Source organism: Lipotes vexillifer, unplaced genomic scaffold (genome assembly GCF_000442215.2).
Source record: "Lipotes vexillifer unplaced genomic scaffold, Lipotes_vexillifer_v1.1 scaffold1798, whole genome shotgun sequence".
Lineage (NCBI taxonomy): Eukaryota > Metazoa > Chordata > Mammalia > Artiodactyla > Lipotidae > Lipotes > Lipotes vexillifer.
In genome coordinates this window covers 1,726,341-1,727,829 of record NW_006789032.1, presented here as the reverse complement: position 1 = coordinate 1,727,829, position 1,489 = coordinate 1,726,341, and the positions used below count along the sequence as shown (strand labels likewise).

The 1,489-nt window shown below is 67.2% G+C and overlaps 1 protein-coding gene across 1 annotated transcript in view; it reads right to left on the bottom strand.

Annotated features, from left to right (window-relative positions):
- The window catches only part of TAF4 (TATA-box binding protein associated factor 4), a 71,676-nt gene that overhangs the window by 68,453 nt on the left and 1,734 nt on the right, over positions 1 to 1,489 (bottom strand). Inside the window, exon 2 of the mRNA XM_007462284.1 lies at positions 1,138 to 1,483. Within this exon, the coding sequence (XP_007462346.1) occupies positions 1,138 to 1,483 (346 nt within the window). The remainder of the gene's footprint in view (positions 1 to 1,137; positions 1,484 to 1,489) is intronic.

Here is a 1,489-nt window from a genome sequence, read left to right as displayed (position 1 = left end):
CCGCTCTTTTCAGAAAGCATGGGGGACACAGGCACAGGAGGCGCTGTTTCCACTACTCCTGCGCGGCGGCACACGTTCCTACACGGCAGGGGAGGAGCGCCCCGAGTCCGCGCAGGCGAGGCGGAGGGCATGGGAGGGAAGACAGGGAGCCTCCAGTGCCCGAGTTTCCCTGCCCAGGAAGCCCGAAACAAAGCAGCGGGACACGTAATGCCGTGGGGGACCTAAAGAGCTGCCGAGATGACGGCAGATGGAGCGTGGGGTCAAGGAGGCTCGCGGTCCTCCTGCACCGTCTGTACCTCCGAGGGACCCGCTGAGGGGAGAGCACGTGCCCACCGCTGACTAAACTGGTAATAATCAAAGTAACCGGCGTCCTCTAAGTGAGGACACCGTGCAGAACGACACCGTGCCTACGAGGAGTGCTGAAACACGGCTGCAGAGCAGGCGTGAGGCAAGGGCTCCGACCAGGAAGGCTGTGTGCCCCGCGACTCCTCCAGGCTCACCTGGGAACTCTGCCATCCTGGTGTCAGCAGGGCAGCGAAAGCTTTCCGTGCAGCCTTGCCCAGCCCCGTGGAGGGGGCGTCACTCCGCTGACCTCACCAGGAAAGGGGGGTCCCTAGCCCACCGGCAGGGGACACCAATCACAGCCCAGCACAATAAACGAGCAGGAGAGTTCAATGAGGACACAGACCACATGCCTGATCCCAGAAATCAGAGAGGGAAGTGCCAAGCATGGGAAAGCCAAGGGCCCAGGCTGAATAACCCAGTAAGTTGTCCCCGGAGCACCAGCTGCTACTGCTCTCCACCGTGCAGGGACTGGGCAGGGGCACACAGGGCCAGGAAGGGAGCAAAGGACCCACTCGCTGGACTGGCAGTCCTGGCAGAGAAGCTCTGCAACGCAAAGGACTAAGCTGGAGCCAAGCACTGCACCAGGTAGGAGGCCCCCACTGCCACATCACACACACACTCCCGCACACACACTCGCATGCCCAGGACCGTCCCGCGCCGGGGCAGAGGCGCACCCCCGCTCGCAGCAGGCCCACGCAGGGCCCATGACCTCCGCATCCTGCCAGCCCGACAACTTCCTGGACGCCCAGCTGCGGGGCACGAACGCACTCGCCCGGCGGCGCGGCCACTCACCTGGGGGCAGCTGGAAGTTCTGGATGTTGGTCGGGTTCTGCGGCGGCTGCGGCAGGCGTGGAGCGAGGACCGTGGGCGTCAGCGTAGCCCGGATCCCGCCGGTGGTGGCCGAGGGCGTCCTGGGCAGGCTCTGGGTCACCGCGCTGGTCGAGCCCTTGGGCAGCCCGGTGGGGGTACCGGGGGCCGGCGGTGGGAGGCCGGCGGCGGCGGCGGCAGGCAGAGCCCCTTGCATAGTTGGCCCGAGGATCATGCCGGCCCCCGCGCCGGCCGGGCAGCTGGCCGCCAGGGTCTGCGGCGGCGGGGGCGCCGGCTGCAGCGCGGTCTTGGGCGAGTCGGCCTTGACCACCTGCGC